General features: G+C 39.2%; 1 protein-coding gene across 1 annotated transcript; it reads right to left on the bottom strand.

Annotated features, from left to right (window-relative positions):
• Window positions 1-1244: 1244 nt before the first annotated feature.
• On the bottom strand, window positions 1245-19274 carry LOC139744592 (uncharacterized). Its single transcript, XM_071655022.1, has 9 exons — window positions 19185-19274; window positions 8846-8959; window positions 7165-7323; window positions 6123-6250; window positions 5389-5488; window positions 3874-3974; window positions 3077-3258; window positions 2213-2353; window positions 1245-1381 (listed from the first exon to the last, which is right to left on the bottom strand). The coding sequence occupies exons 1-9, from the start codon at window positions 19272-19274 to the stop codon at window positions 1245-1247; spliced, it is 1152 nt and encodes a 383-aa protein (XP_071511123.1).
• Between the last annotated feature and the right edge of the window lie 4145 nt (window positions 19275-23419).

Below are 23419 nucleotides of genomic sequence, written 5' to 3'. Positions count from 1 at the left end.
ATATAGTTTTGTCATAGAGATATTGTGTATTATTTACCCTGTAATTCAGAATTTATCAAACTTTGACAGAATTTCTCTAAACTTAAAGTCATTTGTCTTAGTCAGTTTGATGTGTTTACTGTCCTCAATAAGTTTTCTCCCTCTGTGATTTACTGTCGGTCCTCAACCGAACCATGACAGTTACACTCGTCGAGCGAAAGATCAATCGATCATAATGTCTCTGTCACACTTTGCCGGATAAGGCAAACGCATGAGAAACGAATGTCAATATTTGGTATCCAATGATATCCGTAAAAAATTTGTTTCATGTCCTTTTTATCCTTTGCATGGACGCGCATAGCGCGATCTGACCCATGTCCAATAGTTGTACGCTTTCTCCTGTATCTGTACTGTACTTTGTCGTTTTCCACGCGTTTCCTTTCGCTAGGTCTCTGCAAGAAATGGGACGGATGAAACGGCTATGTACAGCACAACAAACTCATACACACATTATTCTCTGATGTGCGATGTACGTCTAATGCGTCACCAATTTGTTCCGCGTGCGATTTGTCACGTTGGCATTCGGTTCATATTCGTTTCTCATGCGTTTGCGCACCTTCCACTTAGTACTGGTTCCGTACACAATCGCTCCAGGTGTATTTTGTTTGGCCCCTAGACAGTGCATGTAGGCCCTAGCTACGCTTCTCTAAAACGGAAGCTTGAAACTTTGTCCACTGGATTGACGATTAGAACAACGGATGAGCAAAATATTGCCCGTTTCTTGTACGGTGGGCCTATCCGGCAAAGTGTGAAAGGGGCTACCTCTTTATGAAGCAGCATCCTGCCTTTATGCTCGATAAAAACGTGCATTCGTGGCAAAACGTTGATTGAGATGATTCTTTTTAATTCGACAAGATGGAAAGAAAATTGATCTTTATGTGAATTAACGGCGATATATAAAATTATGTAAATACAATCTTATCTATGTACTAGATTTTGAAGAGATTTCTTTTTACCGTTAATGAAAAAAAAATAGTATGAAAAATAAAAATAAAGCAGTAAATGTGGACATAGAGTTTCAGTCATGTCCTTAATAGTTAAAGAGACTGATTCCATCTTGGTCGGTCACATTATTAATCGATTTCCATCGATAAGTTTTTCAAGTAATAGAGACATGCAAGATTGTCAAACGACTGTAACAAAGTAAAAAGACATTTCGAATCTTCAATTGCACTGGTTATGACATATTGTGGTTCATCCGCGGATTAGATGGACTTTTCCATTTTTGTAGTGCCGAGGGGACAGTCGTTAAGCTCCATCCAGTTGTACACCCTATTCTCATCGTGGCTCTTGGCGCTCATAGCACTGCCCACCCCTCCACTGAAGAGATCGAACACACCCCCTGTAAACGAATGGAATAATCACAAACAATTGCAAATTGATGCGTACTGATATTTGAACTATCTGCATGATGGATATGCTATTGGAATTCTTTTTTTATGACTCGCTAACACACTCGTACGGTTCAATTCAGTTTAATTCATTTTTGTTTTCATTCTTAAACGGTTATTTTCATTTCTTGACGGATACAGCCATGCATGCACATGCCAATTTTACTGGGTTATAAAGGAATTATTCGAGGATTGTTAACAGGTCAACGTGGTTCGTTTTGTTTTGCTTGTTTTGATGTCATAAATCTTTGACTGCCATAATTTTTACGCCTTTTTCTCGAAAAAGATTTATATAAGAATGAGTAACGTTGTATATCAAGCTGATCTTTACACGAGGCATCTGTATCGGGGCCATTCTGACCTATTCATGAAGGATGGTCAAATTTAAACCATGATTAAAAGCTATCTGGACAATAGGGGCTCTTGTTAACTCCGGGTTACATTGCTAAAATTTAGAGCATGACTTTCATGAAATAATGAAAAGCACATCGAAAAAAAGAAAGCGAACGAAAACAAACACGATTGAACTTTGAGCTGTCGTCCATGGAGAATACGGTTCTACATTACCTAACAGCCTTTCCTTCACTCCCCCAGAAAGATCAGTTGCTTTGGCTTAAGCAAAGCGGTATAATATCCACGTTATCAAAAGTACGAGGAACCCGAACCGCATAATTGACCGACTTTAATAGATCGTGTGAGAATGGACCCTCCTGCGTGAATGGACTCGCCCATGTCAATGGGCTCTCCCGTGTGAATGGACTCATCCGTGTGAATGGACTTACCCGTGTGAATGAAGAGGATCTTCTTCCCCTTGAACACCCCGGGAGTTTCCCTCATCTTTTTGATAAGGTGGTATGTTGCCTTTCCGGAGTAGACTGGGTCCACCAGTATTCCGGTGTTCATTGCCACCTTCTCTATGCAATCTGTGGACAGAATGCGTGATACCCTATAGAATCAGACAGTTTCAAGAAAAAACAAAAACAAAACACCAACCAAGCAGGGTCCCGGTTCCGGGACGCGTGTTTTTTTTTAGACGGCGCAGATTGGGGACCCTAAAAATCTATTGGGGACCCTATCCCTAAACCTAACCCTAATCCTAATCCTAACCCTAACCATCAAACCCTAACCCTAACCCTAACCCTAACCCTAACCCTAACCCTAACCCCAACCCTAACCCTAACCCTAACCCTAACCCTAACCAAAAACCCTAACCCAACGTTTTTCCCATAGGTTTAACACGCGCCATGCCCCAATCTGTGCCGTCTTAAAAAACACGCTTCCGGGACGGGGAGGCTGGTGCAATTTTAAAAGTTTTCACGTAAAAGCACAAGCACACACAAACACACACACACACGCGCGGGGGGGGGGGGGGGGGGATGCTGTAACGGGGGTGGGAAGGGCTGGGGACCTCTACAAAAAATACACAGAATTACACAGAAAATGAATACGAAAGATAGAAAGAGCGAATGAGAGAGAGAGAGAGAGAGAGAGAGAGAGAAAGCCAGGAAAGAAAAAAAAAAAGATTGGGGGAGGGGGGGGGGGGGGGGAGAGACCGACAGAAAAACCTTGGGCAAAAATACGCATACATTAACTAGAATGAAAGGAGATGGGGGATGAGAGAAATCAAATAAACCAAATTCTCGTACCGAGCTCCTCGTTCGTGTTCTTCGCATAACCATTCCCGACCACCTCTTCGTAAATGCTAACGATGTCGACTGCTTTCACGCCTGTCGTACCGTCTTGCCCCTGGAGGCCGAGTGACCGCAGGATCTTGTCGATCTCGGTGTGGAAGAACTTCTGGTCCATGCACGCAGCCATCCCGTGGATCCTAAATTTATAGCGGGGAAGTGAACGGGTAACGATGTACCATGTTCAATCATTATAATCCGCGTCGATGTGAATGATCGCCGCAATAGCGGGCGCTATTCACTACTTTCTGTTGTTTCTGTCTTGCGCTGCAGAGTGGTGGATACAATGTTTTGAAAGAATGCTGGAATTCATTGTAACACGAGACACATCGAACTGCCATAGCCTTCCTATTATACAGCCTATACGTTCGATTTTAGTAGTTTGCAGGGGTTTTTTTTTAACAGTTTAAGGACTTCAATATTTTTCTCACTGATCATTAAAGTCAATTTGAAAATGGGACGGCATTGTAGACCTACTTGTGAGTCTAGACCAGGGTCCCATTTCATAATGTCTTGTCATCAGTAACAACTGCCACATTTCTATGACAAATTTGCTCTCAGCCAATCAGATGCAAGAATTTCAGTAGTTTATAACCATTTGATTATCGTGACTTGTGATTGATAACAAATTTTATGAAGGGGGCCCAGAATATGCTATGGTAATTCCAAAAGCAGTGATATCACGTGAAGATGTTATTTAGAGTATCAAAATCAATGTAAAACTCAAAACTAAGTGTTTCAACACGTTGACTCACTTCAGTTTTCCACCGGTGAGATGGTTACCGATGGCCAGGCCCGCTACCGACCCGCTGCTTCCCGCTGCTATGACGACGTCGGTGAATCGGTCGTGGAGTCCCTGGGGGTTGATCATGAAAAGAATACCAAATTGTCCAAACTGAGACTGGGATCACAATGTTTAAACATGAATCTAACTGTTGTAGCACCATGACTTAAACTATAACACCCGGAAAGCAGGCTTGAATATAATGAACGTAACCAGGTACTTAGCACAGCTGCTGCCTCATTTCTCTTTGACCACTAAAGTGAATCGGATGGGGCTTTCTGTATAGATCTGGATAATAAGTTATAGTTCCATACCCTAAAGGGCTTTTTACACTTGTGTTTCTTAACCCCGGACTTTCTCTGACCCAGGACTATCGTTAGTCCCGTACCAATTTTTTCAGCTTTTTACACTCGCCAATTAGTCCCGTACTATCTCTTGTCCGGGGCTAAGGAGAAAACTGACCTTTTTACACTCGTATTTCTTAGCCCCAGACTTTCCAAACCACATGAATATTCATAATTACGCTGTGTACTGTACACGTACACGCACGCACCGGCAGCACTTGATTACCTCGTTTCTGATTGGTCAGTGAGGGTCGGACTGCGTCTCCGTCGCTTAGCCCAGGATTATTTTTTCGTTCTGTTTACACTCACTTGCTTGGCACCGCAATTGCGGTGCTAACCCCTGCTATTTTGCAGGGCCAGATAGTACCGTACTATCGGTGGGGCTAGCCCACTTTGGCAAAAACGAGTGTAAACAGAAAGTGGGCTAAGGATAGTCCCGTACCAACGGTGGGGCTAAGGCCCCCCCCCCCCCCCTTAGCCCTACCGTTGGTCCGGGGCTAAGCAAAATTTTACAAGTGTAAAAAGCCCTTAAAATTATTCTTATTTGGATGGACTCACTCGTTTTAAAGTTATGGTTGCAGGTGGTCCCGTTGTATTTATTTTGTTTTGTTTTGTTTTGTTTTGTTTTTGTTTTTGTTTTTGTTTTTGTTTTGTTTTGTTTTGTTTTTTGGGGGGGCATACGATATTTTGATGAGTGAAGTGAGAGAGAGAGAGAGAGAGAGAGAGAGAGTGAGAGAAGGGGCCACAGGAGGGATCAAACCAATTTGCCCCATTTCATAAAAGATTTTAGGATAGCAACTCTTTTGCTGGAATGACAACTTCCAATAGCAACAGCCATGTCGTTACCATGACAATTGCCATTCCAGCAGGAGTTGCTATCATATGAACTTTTTTATGAAACGGGGCCACTGTACAAACAAATGAAGCCGCCGCGCCGCCATGTTTCCAGGCACACTCTATGGAGACTTGCACGCTTTTTCAGAGACTGACACCAGGATCACGTGATGTCGTGAGCACCGTATACAAGTGTATGGGCGACGTGCGTGGTAAAATGGCGGCGCAGTGGCTTCAAAGCGATTGGCCAATAAGTATCTAGATCTACTTTCTATACAGATCATTGGATCAAACTGCCGTAGGCCTACCTGACTCATAAGTTCCCGAAAGCAGTCGATGTAGCCCCACACCCCGACCTCGTTCGATCCGCCGAAGGGAATCGTGTACGCCTTCTTTCCCTTCGTCTCACTATAAGCCAAATATGCCATCAAAGCCATGGTTACTACACATGTTCATTACACAATATTGGGTAACGACACAGCCTTACAGATAAAAGATAGTTTGCTGTATTAGAGAGGTCTCCATGTCTACTAGTATATCATTTGTTTGATATGAATGATACTTACCAATGAGAACAGTCAGTGAGCATGACTTGACATAAATATTTGCTTTGTGTTGCCAAGTTTGTTGCCAAGTTTATACCTTGAATCATTACAGATTTGTTATTCATTTTGCGAAGAAAATGAAGTACACTGTACTTTTCTGATTCTCCTATTTTGCCCAATTTATATCTTTAATCTTAAGTATTCATAAAACAAACAAACAAAAAATACAGTGAGTGAAAACTGCCTATATCGATCTTTCTAGAAAAAACACATCAAAGTACAAAATGGTAGGATGATCAAGTTGTTCGCGTTACATAAAAGGAAGACAATCTGACCGAAAAAAAAAATGCACGCGCTCTGTTTTTGTCGCATCCATTTACATTATAGAATAATTCTGATGATTGCGGCATCGCATGCACTTTGTAAGAGCTCACAAAGAGATGTCACACTGTATTTTCACAGCAAATTTTGATGTGTTGGTATTCAAGTACGGATACCTGAGGTGCTCTTTCAGCTTCATCATTCTCGGGAAGACGTCGGTGGAGTACGGGCAGTCGAGAGGGATGAGGTAGAAATGGCAGCCAACGAGTCGGTCAAGGAGAGTATTTCCCGTGAAGGGTAGATCCTGTCCACCCACAAAGCAACAAACCATGACTTACTTGTATAAGGGGCTCATGTCGGGCTTGCCAGTGTATGCCTATAGTTTCTTTCTTTCTTTCTTTCTTTCTTTCTTTCTTCCTTCCTTCCTTCCTTCCTTCCTTCCTTCCTTATACCTTCCCTCATTCATCCTTCCGTCCCTTTCTTTCTCTTTTTTTATATTTTGAGAGATAGTCATGGATCTCCTCTTCATGTAATTCAATTTTATTTTTATTTCCTCTTTTATCATCATATTCAGTTGTATTTTATATATTCTTTCACCAAGAAATATGAAAAAAATTGAAGTTGAAGTTGAAGTTCTCAAACGTCATTTGCATGATATCACAGGTCTTATATGTAATTTCTGGCTGCACTGCTTTTTTGTACTTAAATTTTCTTTGGTGAAAATGAAATTGCTAAGATTGTCGTGAAGATCTGAAGTGATCTATGAACTACATTATGAAAACCTTCTTATTTGTATGGATTTTTTGTCTTTTTTTTAGAACAAGGAATGGTGCAGGATGAGTGTGAGGTATTTGTTCTCCGTAATCATCATTTTCATTTACTGAATACTTAATCTTTTTTTATTTCTATACTATGAAATTTTGTCATCGCCATAGAGAATAAATGAGAAACACTTTCTGTCGTTACTTTAATGATACTCAATATTCACCAATTGACTCCTGTTGTATAGTTATTTCCGCAGCTTGCTGGAACTGATGAAAATATTTAAAAAAAAATACAGCCTGCCGAAGGAATGTGTTTAACCCTTCGTGTGCTGTGAGTGCGGATTGACACATTAAACCCTACAGCGCTACACACACACAGTCCAAGTCCCTGGCATGAGAAGAATTAATTGACTATACATCGATCAAGGTAAGGAAGCTGCAGGTAAAGGCTCACCATTCCGCTGGACCAAAGAAACAGGTGGCTGTCCAGCCCGAGTTGTCGGGCAGCTATGGCGGCGGCGCGACACGAGTTTGAGAAGACGCCCCCACACGCCATGATGGCGTCACAGCCCTGTGACACAGCGTCGGCCATCAGGAACTCTAGCTTGCGTACCTATGGGAACGGGATGATATAGAGAATGGAGATGGAGGATGGAGATGAAGGATTTAGAGAAACGAATGAATAAAAAAACACAGCGACAGCAATCTGAGAAAGGGATGAAACTGTTACTTTTAAATCACCTCATTCAAAATATCCATGTAATTCTATCCAGTAATGTGCAAAGAAACTTCAATACTTTATGCTTTATCAATCTCGTAAATCTAATTTTTATGATTATCACATCAGTATTCAATTGGGGGAAAAAAATGTTTAGAAACGAGAAGAAGAGAAAAGGAGTGAAAATACCCCAAACAAATGCAGTGAGTACAAAACTATTGATGTGAAATCGAACAATGGCAACGTGGGCTTTAATTGCATTTGCAGTTTCGCAGTTCGCAGTTCCTTCTTCTTGAGCCCAAACATTCATCTTCACAATCCGAATTGCTAGGTGGAAGCTAAAGATAATATTATAAACTTTGGCTTTAGAATCTCTGCAATCTGATTGGTCAGTTGTTATGCAGTGATTTTTACTGATCCACACTGAGCCATGCGTCCAGTAAAATCCGAACGCATGGCTCAAGTCTTGTGCTGTGTTGTAGGTGTACCGGATATGCATGATGGGGAAATGGTTGTATTTCATGGATTTACGGGCCCATTTTATAACACAAAATTAATGGTGCACAGGCCTATTTCGTGGATCAATGAGAATTTGATGATCTCGTTTAACTTTTGAACAGTCTAAAACCCACTCGCGGTGCTCGTGAGTTTATAAATAGTTCCAAAGTTAAACTCGCGCATCCAAATTCTCACCGATTTACTCTGTCCTGTGCATCATTTGTATACAAAGACATGACTTACGCCTGAGGCGAGAAACAAAGCAAGGAATGTCTCCAGTAAGTATGCTCTACTCCCTCCCATCTTTCATTTATTAATTCTAAAAGGGGAGGGCTTATGTGTGGCGTGATATAACAGGGCCCTTACACTGCAAAAAGTCCGGTGTTAAATATGTAACACCGAGCTGGTGTTAAATTTTCGGTGCTCATTTATGGTGTTAAATTAACACCTCCGGGTGTCATTTCCAAATGTAAAACTGTTTTTTGAAGAGTTTCTTAGTAACTGCACTTCTTGTTTATTTTTTTTAATTTAAACAAGACGATCAAGAATTTTACAATAAAATACTAGATTTTTGAAAAAAAAATGTGAAAACACATTTACACCAAAGTAACACCAGTTGGTGTGGTCTCTTATTGAAGCTGGACGGGTGTTAAAACATTGATATTAACACCAGCAATATCAAATCAACACCATGCGGTGTCATTGTTGAATTAACACCAGTACAGTGTCAAAGTATCACCAGGTACAGTGTCAAATTAACACCACGAAGTGCCAGGTGAACACTTTTCAACACCATCACAGTGCATTTTCTACACCTGTGGGTGTGGTCCTCTATTAATACTTGATCGGTGTTAAATTTAACACCCATGGTGTTAAATCTAACACAGATGTTTTTACAGTGTACTGCCTCGACTTGTACCTTGTTCCCCGAAAGAACACTCCCGGTCATGTCGTCCCTCTTGATGTGCACCTCGAAGTCCTCGGGAGCCCCCGGTAAACGCCAGCGTTGGATCGGGGTGCCGAGAGTGCCCAGCTAAAGAATGAATAAGTAAATAAACAAATAAATGAATGAATAGATAAATGAATAAATAAATGAATAAATCGATCGATCGATCGATCAATCAATCAATCAATCAATCAATCACAAAAATAAATATATAAAATAAAATGAAGATTAAAGATAGCAATAGTAACAACAAATGCATAGATAAAAAGATAAATAAAGACAGAAATACAGACAAAATTATAATAAAAAATGAGAAAAAGTATATACTTTGCAATTCATATGTGAGAGCTCGAAATCATGTATACATTTCCAGTTCCACATGTCACAAAACAGTAGATTATGTAGCATGCATTTACTTTGCAGTATATTCTTCAATCACGTCTGTACTTCAGGTACGTTCATTTGTTGCATGTCAAAGTTGTGCTGTGCTTTCTATATAGAACTATAATTGTTATTCTCACACTATAATATTCTCTATTCATTAGGGTGGGCAGAACGTTTAACACGTGTTTTGACAGTATATCCTTGACCTTTCCCTACTCCCTGAAAAGTCAGGGACGGACACTAAAGGAATTCCTTCAATGAAATTTTCAATGGTTTTTTTTTTTCCTCTTGGTTACTGAACTTTGTCCTCTACCCTACCCTGCTCTTTTTTTTTCTTTTTATTTTGTTATCATCATTTCACGTTCCAAATCTTCGCAGCGATTCTCTTTCTCATCCAAATTTCAACGTCAGCCATGAGCATCGATTTTTTTTTCCCATGCCTTGTCACACTCCGTTGGCTGGTTACATATTCACTCTATACTCTCTAAAAAAAAATCGAGTGAAAATATTCACTCTTAAAAGAGTGAACACAAAAAAGAGTTGATTTAGAGTGAAATTGGAGTGAATTTTGAGTGAAAATGTTCAATTTCACTCATTTTGGAGTGACCTCAAGGATCACTCGAAGATTTTGGAGTGATCCCTGAGGTCACTCTATAAACGAGTGAAAATGAACATTTTCACTCAAAATTCACTCCAATTTCACTCTAAATCCACTCTTTTTTTAATTCACTCTTTTAAGAGTGAATATTTTCACTCGACCTTTTTTTAGAGAGGTATAGTTCAGTTGGTAATGTACTAAGTGTATTCCCATTGAAATAATCTCATTACTTCATACAATGGCTGACTTCTAGAATGCACCCTTTCGTTCCGTACAAAATGATCTTTTGTTTTTAAACCTGTTTAGGTGTACCGTATCCCCCCCCCCCCCCCCCGAAAAAAAAATACAACGGTACTCTCTGCAACGATAGCTCTAAAAAAATAATAGTGGATCAATCCAAATAAAATTCCAGGGTATGAAACTGTAACTCATTGCCCACACATTACAAGCGGGCGGCCTTGATCATTCAATCAGAATGGTAAATGGCGCTATAGAAATCGTACGTATCATTTTTATCACAGCAACCCCCATTCCATTTGCTTCAGTGGTCAAAGAGAAATGAGGCAGTAATTCTCTAGAGCATGTCAGGAATCTCTTCCCTCCAAGTTCTGTCTATTGTGTTCACACACATATGAATAGTTATGCATTACCAAGAGCATCAAAGTGCTAAACTTGGAAGAATCAAACTCATGACATGCTTTCTCTGTGACTGTTTTAACAAAATTGAATGGGGTTTTCTGCAAAATAGAGCTACGTAAGATGTTATATTTTAAGACCCTGAAGTAGCATCTAGACGGTTTAATCATATTGGGTATTATCAATGCGATAAGTGGATTGTATTTTTTTTTATTTATTTATTTATTTATTTATTTTATTTTATTTTTTTTTTTTGGGGGGGGGGGACATACTGCTCACCATTGACAAAATTGTTGTGGTCCCAAGTACACAAACAACTCTTTATGAATAGTAGCTCATGGTTTGATGCCATTAGCAAACAAACTCCTTTCTTCAAGGGGGCGACAAGACCTGGTATCTACAAAATGTTAAATGTTCACGAGAGCAAAAAGACAAAGAAACAAAACACAAAACAAAAACATGGCAGCCAAAGCGCATTATCAAATTGGAATGCTTTTCTTTTGACATACCACGATGATTTCATTTTTTGGGTACGACAGCTAGGATTTAGGCAGGATGATTATCTCACCAAAAAGTCATTTTCACCGAAATTTCAGATACAAGGTCTTGTCACCCCAGCGACACTATGATTATATACTGTGTAACAAAAACGTTAGCAATTGAATTCTAACTGTTAAATCTGCTGTTAATTGATGTATATTCAATATAGCTTTTCTATTAAAAGACACGTTTTCTTCGTTGCACTGAAACATAAGGAGTACGAATAAGCATTTCGATAAGTTTGGTTTTTTTCATATTAGAATTTGATAACAATCGGTCAAAAGTTACCATGCAATAATATTGACGGACGATTATGATGAAGATTGTCAATAGTAGACCTAGATAATATGAAAGGTGGTGGTGTTGCATTTCATCATATTATACTTATCTTGTATTTCAAATGTATTGTTCATGATATTTGTAGAATGGGTGTAATTGTGGAATCTCTTTTCTTACTTAGAAATTTGTATCCCAGGATTGTGAGGTACTCCTGTGCGGTACTGCTGTTTGGTATAGTCCTGTGGTAGTCCTGTGGTATATGTGACATACCACTCCAGGAATATCCTATGATATTTTCTCTTATGATCGTGTGATACTTTTATGTGATACTGCTGTGTGAAACTATGTGGTTTTGCTGTAGGCCCTATGGTATATTCCTGTGTGGTACTGAAGAGCGGTATATATTGTCCTGTGATATGTGTCCCAAAATACCACATAAATATCCCGTGTCCCATGTAAATTGTGAATGAATGTTTTTCCCAGCCAAACAATTATTATAACTAAAACGTACATTATACCACCTCCCAAATCACCTTTGGGTCGGTCTGCTGTGACAAATCTGCAACACTACATTCTGTGGTCATTATATGGTAAGCTGTGGTAACTGTGATATCTATGAGATTAGCATGAGGTGTATGTCACATATAGTCTTTAATACATACTGTGCACTTACGTGAACACATCTTCCCCACAGACTGAAACATGAAGCACACTGTGACTGTATTATGTGGTAGCTGTGATAACTGTATACTACTATGTGACTAGTGGGAGATAAACCACATAGTCCATCGTTTCACACTGTGATATCTCTGTGGAGGCCACACTGTGGCTGCATGTCACCATATGATAAGTATGCGGTTAACCACATAGTCTGAAAATTCATACGATGACAGCTCTATGAACACACCATGCCCACATACTCCAGCATGTGACACACTATGACCATTATGTGGTAACCTGTGGTAACTGTGTATGACTATACACTATAGGTTGTATGTGGTGAACCAACATAGTTTGTAATTTCACATTGTGACAACACTATGAAAACAGTATATTCACACATTTTACACATAGTTCATTGTGTGAACACAGTGTGGTAACACTGTGTTTTTTCCATAAGGGTATTTATACACCTCCCAACTTAGATATGAAAGACTTTTTGATTTATCCCTCAGATTTGGTTTAAAAAAAAAACAAATTCTTCGAAATAAGGATCGGATTTTACTCGTCAATTTTGATATTGAAAAAAATACTGAAAAAACACTCCTTCATTTAATTCATGTAAACAGACTCATGATTCTCCCGTGAAAAGTGACTTATCTATAGTCTTGTTGCGGTTGTTCATAATACTGATTCGTCACGAATGTTTTGAAATGATGATGTTACTTTGCCGTTTGATTGTTTTACGGAAATCTGCAATCATTTCCCCCCTTTTTTTTTGCATAATGCAACCCCCCCCCCTCCAAAAAAAAAAAATAGATGAGTATAAAAACACTCTGTGGTTACCGTGGATTTCAAAATAAGGTCTTCGTTCACTTTATAGAAAAAAATAAATTTTATTGTAATCATAGAATTGAAAAAATAAACAGTCAGAAAAATATCATATAAAATTGTTTAAAGGCATTGTTTACCATTTACAGATGAATTAAAAACCTAGCTTTAGTGCTTCAAAATGGTTCTGGAATGTGAGTTAGGGATAGAAACAACCAGTGTAAAAGTTTTAATTAGTGTAATCAATGTTAAGTATTGGTAAATATACAAAATGTGAAAAATAGTTTTAATAAAATGGTATCGAGACCGAACCGTCTACAGTTGTGGTTTAGTGAGAAAAATAGTAACATCTCCTTGTATGTTATGTAGGCTTTATTGCAAAACTTTTATATGGCAGGATTTTTTTTTTATATATAATATACAAATTATATAACAAACAAATTATATCAATATGATATGTATATAATACAACTGACCTACACAATAAGATGCATCAATGTGATAACTCGAACATTTTCAACATCACTTACAGCTCTCAAAGGTAAACAGTATACGGGGTCATCCCACGAGTCATACGGTCCACGAGACCGACATCAAAAATAGGTCCATGAGTCGTACAGCCCAAAAATGATACGGATCACTAGTCATACAGCCCATGAGTTCGACACTACGCAGAAAAGGCCCATGTGAGACCGACACTACGCAAACAAAACCCATGAGACCGACAGTACGCAAAAGAGGCTCACGAGACCGACACTATTTAGGCAAAGAAAGCCTTCGAGACTGACACAAGGCAAAGAACGCTCAAGAGACCGACACGAGGCAATCCATTAGAACCAACTTTAAACACAATACACTTGCTTTCGCAGGACCAAAATATTGGAATTCTTTAGCCTATTCTCTTCAACAAACCACAAGCCTCATAACATTACAAATACTTTAGCCTAAACAAACCACAAGCCTCATAAAACTAAAACTAAGTCTTCTGAGTAAATATGTCGCAATGTAATTAGTTGGTTTTTTTGTAATCTTATGCCAGATATCTGGACACTTTTACCCTATAAGGTAATCTTATATCAATTTTTACATGGTTTATTGTTCATGTGAAATTCCTATTCATTTTAATTCCACTGTTTATTTTTTCTCTTTCTTTCTTTCTTTCTTTTTTTTCTTTCCCCTCTCTCCCCCTTTGGTTCTCACTTTATTTCCTCTATTTCTCTCGTTCTCTCCTTCTCTCTCTCTCTTTCTCATTCATGTTTACTATCTTTAAGATGTAAATATGTAAAAGTTATGTAAATATGTTTCAGGAGTCTGTATGTTATGGTATATTCTCAATTACTCTGTACATAATTATGAATATTACTCGTCATGGTGACCTACAAATTTTACAAGCTATGCTTTTAGTTGGGTCACCCCATTTCCGTTTGTATAAGTACCCTATACATTCTGTCAATTCATGCCGATATGTTACTGTAATATTATGTGTCAATACGTACAAAACCATGCAATGTAAATGTAAAAATGGAAATGAAATGAATAAATTCAAATTCAAAGTCAAAGTCAAATTCAAATAAGAAAGCCCACGAGACCGACACTACGCAAAGAAGGCTCACGAGACCGACAGGATGAACAGCGTCATATCCATGTCAATTACAAGCATGTTCCTGTACAGAGTGTTCCATCGAAGGGGAAGATAACACACTTGCGAGTGCAACTTTGTCATACGCTATGAGCGGGAGATTGTAACTAATTGAACAGCACCATCTGCATAATATGAACGACATCAGGTATGTATTTCTACACGTATGGCTTTTAGGGGGCAGTCCTGTCACGACGGGGAGCGACATTGTTACCGATTAATAAAAAAAAATAAAATTGTACTCTTCATGGGAACCCACATCCCCCCCCCCCCAAAAAAAAAAAAACCAAACAAAAAACCAAACATGCATAAATAAAAGAGGAAAAGAATGATGTATGGTCTAATTTTATATCTCTGATAAATTGCCATCGCGCTATTTTTTAATACGCTTTCCAATTTCTAGCTAGAAGACGGACAGGATGTAATTTTCCCCCTTTCTTTCTCACTTCAGTAGTGTAGGCCTTATAGATATCCTACCCGCCTGCTAAGACGTTTTGGAGTTCATTTTGAAATTATCTCTGTAACTATAACGTATGATATTCGACGGATAAAAACATTTTATATCGCAGCAATTGACCTTGACTTGTGACGTGTGTATGTAAAATTATTCTCCTCAAAACGGTGCATTTTTCCTGAAATAGAATATCTGTTTTCATAGATGATGCTTCTTTTTACGAATCCTTAACGCTACCTTCACAGACGATTACGTTATTTGCTCTGAATTTATACTAAATCAACACCTTCACAAATGACTACGCCCCTCCAGATCATGTAAAGCAGGTGTACACTGTAACATTGACCATTTTGTGAAATATTTCCTTGTAAACTTCATTTCACAGCTGGGTATTTTTCTAGTTGGTTGATCTGAATGTTCACATAATTCTATTTATTTATTTATTTTTTCTAAGTAAATATATGTCTTTTTACTGAAAGGGAAACAATTCAATTCAATATCAATTCAATTCAACTCAATTTATTCCATACTTCTCGTAATATATTACATAGAAAAACTAACATCACTAGTTATTTTACCTTGTCAGCAATTATAAAAAAAATAACACATATATTATAATAACACAGTAATTATAATGATAAGTGGTTAAAAATTGATATGGGGTTGTACAAAGAGAAGCATAACGGGACCTACATGAGAACAAGGTTGTTTGGCTGTAAGCCCCGGATAATAAGTGTTTGTGAAAGTGAAACGGAGAACGGATATTCGAAGTTCAGACCAGGTGATTTAATAGGTACCAAATAAGGGAAGCGGGGTATGCCTACATCATTATGATATAAAAGAAAAAGAAAACTATACTAAAATGCATTTGTTTCCGAAATAGGACATGATTTATATATAGGGCCTACATAATAATATACGCTTAGCTGTTACTGCATTAAAACTATCACAAGGTTGTGTTCAGCAGAAGACAAAAAGTGACGTATACAGCTATAAAGTCATTTGTTGCTCGTGGGCTTATTTTCCTTGATGTCGAACTCCTGGGCTTTATTTACTTAGTGTCGAATTCGTGGGCTGTATAACTAGAGGGCTGTATGACTTGTAAACTGTATAACTCGTGAGCTGTATAACTCGTGGGTGTCGGGTCTCCCAGTCGTGATGTGCACCCAAGACTATATTTAACTACTAGTATGATTTCACGATTGGAAAAGTAATTATTATTCAATTCAAGCGATTATGGAGATGTAAGTTTAATGTAAAAAAAAAATGTACCACTTGGAAGACTTTAAAGTAGACCTTGAATATTTCGAGTAAAAAATCACGAGACTGATAAAATAAAGTTGAATGATGAAATACTATTTCTTGAGTATGTACATGTGAGGGTGCACCTCCCTGGATGAACAGATGACAGATATCGGGCGGCTACCAGCCTTCGATCCGATTACCCCGATCAACGTCAGATCTTTGTTGGATTTGCTAGAAATCAGGGCCCCCAAATTCCGCTTGTCGGCTCGGATTTCATCGGAACTCATCGGAACACCGAAATTTTGGCATTCGGGAATCGGATGAGCCTCCGATGGCCAGTGGAATGGAGCCTGAAAGGGGGCATTATTATTTACTCGCAGAATCAGCAATACCAAGTACTGGCTATCACCACTATTGCTCGAACATAGTAACGGGGGTGGGGGTGAGGATCAAAGTCACTTCGATGTCATTTCGGCAATTACTCTATTTTTTATTCTCCCCTTTATACGTCACAATATGTTCGGTATCGGTCTCTGTCTCTGTTGTATTTTCTTGTCTGTCCTGTTGTCAGTTGTCACGATAGTCTCGTCTTCCTTCATCCGAGTGTCATGATGTAGTCTTGTTGTTGTCCCAGTCTCGTTCCATCATGTTGTTGTTTTAGTTGTTTTGTGTCTACTATTTTGACTTTTTAGTGGGCTTCCAAACCTGTTATATTCGTGTTCACCTGTTTATCGTCCACTCCACTTTGAATACCTCAGTATTCATTGCAAACTATTCAATTCAATTCAATTCAATTCAATTATTTTCATACTTCTCGTACATGAATATCACATCAGAAATAATAATACAGGTTCTTTTAACTTGTAAACAATGTACAAAAACAAACAATATACATGGTAATAACACAACAATTGTAATGATAACTGGTCGAAATAGAATGGGGTTAAACAAAGAGAAGTATGATGGGACCTACATGAAAGCAAGCTTGTTTGGCTGTAAGCCTCGAGTAATCAGTGTTTGTGCAAAAGAAACGGAGAACGGATAGAAGATAAGACCAGGCAAGTTAATGGTACCAAATAAGAAAAGCGGGGTGTGCCTCTGTGATTAAAAAAAAAGAAGAAGAAAAAGAAACTATACTAAAATATGAACCATTATTGTGACCGTGCTATCATTTGTTTCCGGGGTAGAACATGATTTGCTTATATTAATCTTTCATAAACGAGAGACGGTATACGCTGCAAGAAAATCGAACAAGCTCGATTCCCACTTTGCTATACTATATTCGCAGCTATTCGGTACTTTCGAATAGTGCCCTCTTAATATGTGAACCGGTGTGAGGAAATCCTATCGTTCGATTCACGCTATTCGCGTGCCCTAGAAAACGAGCCCCGAATACCCGAATAGTATACTTCTATGTGAACGCAGCCTGAAGGAATATAAAGACGAGCGGCTTGTTATTTCGGGGGAGAGGTCATGCAGTATCTGGGGCCCGTATACATTATCGGGTTTTTTTTTTAATCGAAAATTGTTCGAGTGCGTGGAAGGTGAAATGCGTCACTTTGGTGGGTAGGATAATTATGAATCAAATAGTTTTTCCTGAACATACGAGTAAAAACATCCGGTAACTCCTTGGCAGAAAATTTATACATAAATATGCCGACGTTATAACTGAACAGATCTGATGTTTTCAGTATTTTATCTTTAAAGAATAAGTTATTCGTGTGGGACAAATGTGTATATCCGAAATGGTTGATTATGGCGCGTTTTTGAATACGGAACAGTACATCAAGAAGATTTCTAGTTGCATTCCCCCACACAAGAATACCATGATTAAGGTACGGAGTAATCAAAGTAGAATAAAGATTTTCGAAAAGCAAGATTTGACTAGGAAAAACACTCTTAAGTTTATTAAGAACTACCCGTGTTTTTAGAAAGAATATTAGTTCAATAACTAACGTGGGATTTTCAAGATAAATCACTATCAATAAAAAGCCCTAAAAATTTTATACTACTAACTTGATTTAATTCAATTTCATTAAACTTGATATGAAGGGGAAGGGTTTTAAGACTGTTGCTAAAAAGCATACAATGAGTTTTATCTATATTAAGTGACAATCTATTGGCGTATATCCAAGACTGCACAGATTTAAGTTCTTTATTCATTGTGTTAACAAGAGTATAAGGATCTCTGTGCGTAAAAAAAAACAAATTGGAGTCATCAGCAAAACATACAAAGGAAAGAGTTGGTGAGGAACTAGGAAGATCGTTAATGCACAAAATGAATAATAATGGACCTAGTAAAGAGCCCTGTGGAACTCCACATGAAATCAACTTCAACTGAGAATCACGGCCATTTATAGTCACAAATTGTTTTCTGTTTGATAAATAATCTCGAAACCAGTCCAAAGCCTCCCAACGTATACCATAATGTCGTAGTCTATAAATCAAAATATCGTGGTCGATTGTGTCGAATGTCTTAAAAAAAGAATAACTCCAATAGTGTGGGAGACGTCATCTATATAGCATGAGCAACTTTATGGATAAAAGTGAGTAAAGCATGGGTTGTGCTGTGGTTTTTCCTTAAGCCAATATGGGAGTTACAAAAAACTTCACACTTTTCGAGAAATTTGTGTGTGCGCGTATATACCAACCTTTCAACAAGTTTTGAAAATGAAGTTAGCTAAGAAATAGGGCGATAATTTGTATTGGATTCTTTCTGTCCTTTTTTGAAAATTGGTACTACTTTAGCTATTTTCATTTTTTGAGGAACTATGCCAGTAGATATAAAACGATGAATTACAAATGCGAGTTAACTATTATCACTATCAAGTTTGTTTTGTATATATCCGTTCATTTCATATTTCCCTTCTTTACAATATTCTCTAAACAAACGAAAGTGATGGGTATTCTGTTTTGTTTTTTCGAAATATTGAAATAGATTGAAATTTACCTGAATTGAAATTGAACAAATATCAGCTTATCCGGGAAAGCTTATTCTAAGCATTTAGTGTTTAAAAAAATCATATAAGATTGATGGTTTCCTCACCTGAAGTTTATACTTGGGCACCATGTTCAATTTTAAGGTCCAGTCTGGCTGGTCGTACGGCAAGAGAGGGTAATCCGGGTCGGTTTGCATGGTCACAGGATTTGTCTGTCTGTAATAATAATAATAATAATAATAATAATAATAATAATAAGGCGGATGGCATTCTACTGGTTGCTTTTGAAAACATGGATGATCCGTTATCAAGCGCGACCAAGAATGTGATAAAAACTGAGAGGAAGAAAGCACGGCGCAAATCAAAGGCATAATTTACCATTTGCAGATGAAACAAAAACCCAGCATTGGTGCTTTAAAATAGTTCTAAAATGAGAGCTGGGGATAGAAATAACCAATGTAAGATTTTGAACCAGTATAATCGACGTTCAGTATTGTTAAATATACAAAATGTGAACAATAGTTATAATAAAAATGTTTCCAGACTAAACCGTCTATACAGCAGTTATGGTTTAATGAGAGATATAGTGGTATCTCCTTATATTCTAGGCTTTATTGAAAAAAAAAATTATGGTAGGATACTTTGCGATACATAGTACACATATGCATCAAAAGTGATATCTTGACAAATTTTAAGATCACTGCTACCAAACGTAAACAGGACCTTTAATACATTTTAGTACAAGGATTGTTGTGTAAATTTAGCGCTATCCAACAACGGTTACTGTGACAAATACCCAGACATTCTATCAATTCTTTTTGCCAAACCAAGCGGGACGTCGAAATATGAATTCACACAACTCCCTTGCACTAGAAAATTGATATTAATAATAATCTACTTGGGGTATAATCTCATATAATTATAGTGATAGTACCCGCGGTGAGGCACTTATGAGCACTTCGCTGTTCTCACATAACTTTGTTATTCTTTCCTCTTAAACCTATTATTTCCTGGTGACGAGGTTGAAACTAGACAATGAGAACATTATTCTTACCTTAGTAGAGTGCTCGTTTTATGCCACACCTCCTCACAGATGTTGTGACATTTGTATAGATGTTTGCTTCCTGTCTTGTTTACTGCGTAGACTATTAGTGCTGTATCAGACCGTGCGGTGCAATGTTTTGTATGGACAGCGCGCGCGAATATGACTGTATGATAACGACGACGCGTGGACGTCATAATCATTAGTTACAATAAACACGCGCGCAGTTGACTTTTATGATAGAACATGCAGAGACTGTACTAGTATCATGTCTCTTCCTGTCCCTCAACGAAGAATATGACGTCTTCAATTATTTTCCGTTTTGGGGTGTTGTCATTAAAGCCAGTCATCCATGCCTCGTGTTTTTAACTGGGGATCCGGCCTATACCGGATTTGAAGCAACGATCAATGCCGATCGCAGATGCTTCATGAAGGTGTTAATGTCAACTTCAACAGACAATGTGCCCCAACGATGACAAGGGCAATTTGTTTTAGACCAGGTGCCAGAGGCGGGGGGGGGGGGGGGGGGGGGGTGGGGGGGGTGGGGGAAGGGGAGGGGGGGGGGGGGGGGGGGACTCTTGCTCGCAAGGAAACCAATTTTAAGGTGCATGGGTATACAAACTACATCGTACCGTATAACGAATCTTTCCTCGATGTGGCAAATGTGGCCAGGAGGAGGCTTCAAAGTGGTTAAAAAATGAGCTAGAGTAGCTGGAAAGGAAACCGTATGAAACTCATACGAAAAAAATTAGGCACAGTCTCACGATACATGAATGGTCAACGTCAGATATTTTTTTGAAGTAATGGGGGGGGGGGGTGCCTGCAAGACGTCCTCAAGGGGGAGGGGTTAAAAGTGGACTAGACTAGCTGGAAAAGGAACCTAAAGGCCCTGTCACACCTTTCCGGGCAAGCCTTGCGTGTGATTTGCGGAGAGCAATCATTTCTACCCGGAGATCCCCGCAGATGGTCCGCACATGACATTACCTAGCATGTATCTCGCCCGTAGTCGCCCGGAAGTTCGCACGCAAATCCTATTTACCCCCCCCCCCCCCCCCCCCCCCCGGCGCAGCCATGTTTAGGCCCTGTCACACCTTTCCGGGTAAGCTACGTGGGCTTGTTGCTTGCAGTGGGCGAACAAGGATTTGGGCGCCATTTTTGAATGCGTCTTACCTGCTGGACGCGTGCTACTTAAGTTCTATTTGCGTGTGTTCCGTGTGACCTGCGTGTCATCAGGCGCGTGGGGGCTGACAACTCAGTGAAGGAATTCCTATTTGTTTGGCAGAGGTCCCAGAGAATGCCGCAGCCGACTCTCAACTAACAGCAGAAAGGCAGTAACTGACTCTCAGCATGTACGCCGGTTAACTGCATGTGACTTGCGGCAGCTACGGGCCTCCTACTGGTGTTTTGCGTGGACCTAGCCCTGCTGGCAATCCCCGCGAGTCGGCCGGAAAACATGCTCAAAACTTGGCCGCGGGTGAATGAGAATTGTGTGCGCAACTATTAAAACGGGCGACTACGTGCTAGGTACTTTCACTGTGCAGGCCATCTGCGGGGACCTCCGGGTAAAGCTTGTTCCTCGATCGCAAGTCACAAGCCTGACCACTATAGGCCAATTTCCCTGCTGCCCTGTTCTTCGAAAATACTCGAGAGTATAAATATAGTTTTGTTGCTATTAATCACACCATCTCAATGTGAACAACGTCTTAACACCGGTTCAATCTGGATTCAGGAAAAAATCATTCCACTGTGACGGCCCTTGTAAAGGTAACTGATGAGTGGTTTCGGTGGCCATGGATGAAGTTAAGGTAAATACACGGGGGCGATATTCGTCGACCTACGGAAAGCGTTTGACACTGTCGATAACATTGTGATACTATACAAGTTGTCGAGTATTGGCATAAATGGAGGTACACTTCAGTGGTTCAAGATTTATCTGACGGGCAGGAGGATAGTGACTATGTTCAACAACGCATTGTCTGATGAAATTTATATTAACCCATGGCGTGCCCCAGGGCTCTCTTCTTGGCCCTTTACTGTTTTGTGTTTTCATTAATGACCTGGCTCGCATTTTCCAGTCATGTCGTGTTCATCTTGTATGCGGATGATACAGTTATTTACTACTCCAACAAAGATGTTAAAGTCTTGGAGTCCATTTCAAACAAAGAAATGCAAGTTTTGGATCAATGAATATCACAGATATCCCACGCAACTTGCCCGTAACTAGAACGTGAGTAGAACCTGACTAGCACACGTGCAGCAAGTAAGACGCACACGAAACTCGCCCAAAGCCTTATGTCCGCCCGCAGAAAATTACCCTGCGTGCTGGAAAATCCATATATTGTACACGCAACAAGCCCGCGTAGCTTGCGAGGAAAGGTGTTATGGACCAACGGGATAATCTTCGGCAGAGTCCAGAGATACATGAGTGGGCACGCCAGACGTGCCAGACATAACTATAATACCCTACGTAGGCCCTACATTAGCTGACAGGGAAGCTCTGTGAAACTCATTATGATGATAAGATTCGCCATCGTCCCAATGTACTAGTATATGAATGATTACAAGGCTAGATGATTATTTTCACTGATTTCATATTTTTTATGACATAAACACATTTTTGAGTGGACTGGAAAACGGATATCGTTCGACAGAGTCTAACGATACACAGATAGACATCACTGATATAGATAGATAACACGGCCACACCATAGAAATGGGTGTGATGGCAGCCAAAATACGCAAGTATGCAGAAATATGCATCAGTGCGTATCAAAAAAAAAAAAAAAAAAAATCCAAAATTTGGAGGGCTACTATTTTGTAATTGTTAGCTATATATGGAGAGCGTAATGTTGGTGTATAGGGAAAGGTGGACTCTTCCTCTTTCCATTGATACCTAATTATGTTGACAATTAAACGTCATGTGTGACTGAGGACATGCATTTTAAAGACAACATTGACAAAATAACTAAATTGCACTTTTTCCAAGTATGCCTGTTTTTGTTAAGGCATGTCTGACCGCATGGATGAGATCTGTTATTGAAAGTGGTCAAAATCATCAGGCCAGCGTGCGAGACTGCATATTGGTGTTTGGGTTTCTTCTAACCTTTTATGGTTCTTAAACTTCAACATGGCCACGTTGTCGATAACTTGGTCCTTACCGTAAAGATTAAACCACTATCCATTTTTCTCACTTCATATTCAAGACGTGGTTTGTCACTGGGAGCTATGTGTTGAATATGAACAGAGAAAAATGGACTGTGTGGGTTGGCCTCTGTGGGAGCCACCAAGCTATCGGCCAGA

This window comes from Diadema antillarum, unplaced genomic scaffold (assembly GCF_040938485.1).
Source record: "Diadema antillarum isolate AM-2024a unplaced genomic scaffold, OU_Dant_1.0 seq00001192_RagTag, whole genome shotgun sequence".
NCBI classification, from domain to species: domain Eukaryota; kingdom Metazoa; phylum Echinodermata; class Echinoidea; order Diadematoida; family Diadematidae; genus Diadema; species Diadema antillarum.
This window is presented reverse-complemented; position numbering and strand designations above follow the sequence as displayed.

Coding starts and splice junctions, on each gene's coding strand:
- LOC139744592 (XM_071655022.1), bottom strand. CDS start 19,274: ATGCAAACCGACCCGGATTACCCTCTCTTGCCGTACGACCAGCCAGAC. Junction 3,975..5,388: donor TTCGGGAACTTATGAGTCAG/GTAGGCCTACGG, acceptor ATCAACCCCCAG/GGACTCCACGACCGATTCAC. Junction 3,259..3,873: donor CTCACCGGTGGAAAACTGAA/GTGAGTCAACGT, acceptor CTATAAATTTAG/GATCCACGGGATGGCTGCGT.